The following is a 1,640-nucleotide window of genomic DNA, read 5'->3' as shown; positions in this document are numbered from 1 at the left end:
TTGTCCTCACAGCCAGACAGTGGGAGCCGTGGGACAGCCTGCTGCAGAGGCTGGGCCCCACCCCGGGGGTCAAGGCTGTATCTATCCACAAGCAGCAACTCATTTCATTAATTGCTCTGACACATGTAAATGCCACGGTACAGCATCACCATACTTTTTTGTTAAAGCCATGCTGTTTAAAGGAAGTGGTAAAGTAGTCTCTTTTTTAAGGGAAATATAAGCTGCTTTTTCATTCCCTAATGATTTGTCAGGAAGGTTTTACATGCAGTTGAGTTCCTGAGCTCTTCCCTTGTTCTATCCGAATGGTTCTTATCCTGCTCAGCCATCATAGTCAGGGTACATTTCAGGGAAGAGCACCGGATACTCCAGATGAAAGTCACAATGTGGGAAGACTTCACCTTTTTTCAATCTCTAAGACAGTGCTCCTCAAAGTTTGGTCCATGGATCACTGACATCAGAATTTCTTGGCATCAGGGTCTTGCTAAAAATGCAGATTCCTTGGCCCCTCCCCAGACCAAGCGACTCAGGGTCTCCCAGGCTAGGGCCAGGAATCTGCATTTCAGTGAGCATCCGGGATCTTTTCCTGCATGGTCACATTTGAGAACCACTACTCTAGGTTATGTGACTAGGAGAGAAAAACAGCCTTAGAGAACCAGCCTCTCACAGCAACCTCTCTATCAACCTGCTAAAAATGACGATGTTATTCAAATGAAAAATAGACTTCTAAGGGTTTGTTTACTACAAGGAAGTGTGTCACCGGCCACATTAGTCTCCTCTTTCAACTAAATAATCTTTCTTCCTGTGAAGTGTTGGAGGGTGCATCTTAGCCTCTGTACTTGAGGGATTGCGGTGGTCGCTTAACCAGCTGATGGGTCCAATTCTGGCTGACTTTAGGGGGCACTTTGATCCAGAAGACTGCTTGAAATGGTCATTGTTGTCTCATGTAACATTTTCTGTTTTCTTGTTGAACAGCAAATATGCCAGAGGACTATCCTGATCAGTTTGATGATGTCATGGATTTTATTCAAGCCACCATTAAAAGACTGAAAAGGTCACCAGATAAACAAATGGCAGTGCTTCCTAGAAGAGAGCGGAATCGGCAGGCCGCAGCTGCCCACCCAGAGAATTCCAGAGGAAAAGGTCGGAGAGGCCAGCGGGGCAAGAACCGGGGTTGTGTCTTAACTGCCGTACATTTAAATGTCACTGACTTGGGTTTGGGCTACGAAACCAAGGAGGAACTGATCTTTAGATACTGCAGCGGTTCTTGCGATGCAGCTGAGACAATGTATGACAAAATATTAAAAAACTTATCTAGAAATAGAAGGCTGGTGAGTGACAAAGTAGGGCGGGCATGTTGCAGACCCATTGCCTTCGATGACGACCTGTCATTTTTAGACGATAACCTGGTTTACCATATTCTAAGAAAGCATTCCGCTAAAAGGTGTGGATGTATCTGACTCCGGCTCCAGAGACTGCTGTGTATTGCATTCCTGCTACAGTGCAAAGAAAGGGACCAAGGTTCCCAGGAAATGTTTGCCCAGATGGAAGATGAGGACCAAGGAGGCGGAGGCAGAGGAGGAGGAGGTGGAGGAGGAGGAAGGCAGCCGTCGTGGGAGCCTGGTGGAGGGAGATCCAGCTAC

General features: G+C 46.8%; 1 protein-coding gene across 3 annotated transcripts in view; it reads left to right on the top strand.

The window, feature by feature from the left end:
- Positions 1-1,457, top strand: part of GDNF (glial cell derived neurotrophic factor) — a 28,720-nt gene extending 27,263 nt beyond the window's left edge. For all 3 annotated transcript variants that reach the window (XM_008579729.1, XM_008579721.1, XM_008579713.1), the window contains one exon: positions 973-1,457. In XM_008579729.1, coding sequence (XP_008577951.1) covers positions 973-1,457 — 485 coding nt within the window. The remainder of the gene's footprint in view (positions 1-972) is intronic.
- Positions 1,458-1,640: the final 183 nt, after the last annotated feature.

This window comes from Galeopterus variegatus, unplaced genomic scaffold, assembly GCF_000696425.1.
Source record: "Galeopterus variegatus unplaced genomic scaffold, G_variegatus-3.0.2 Scaffold81, whole genome shotgun sequence".
Classification (NCBI taxonomy): domain Eukaryota; kingdom Metazoa; phylum Chordata; class Mammalia; order Dermoptera; family Cynocephalidae; genus Galeopterus; species Galeopterus variegatus.
Note: the sequence above shows the minus strand (reverse complement) of the source record. Positions and strands in the feature narration are given on the sequence as shown.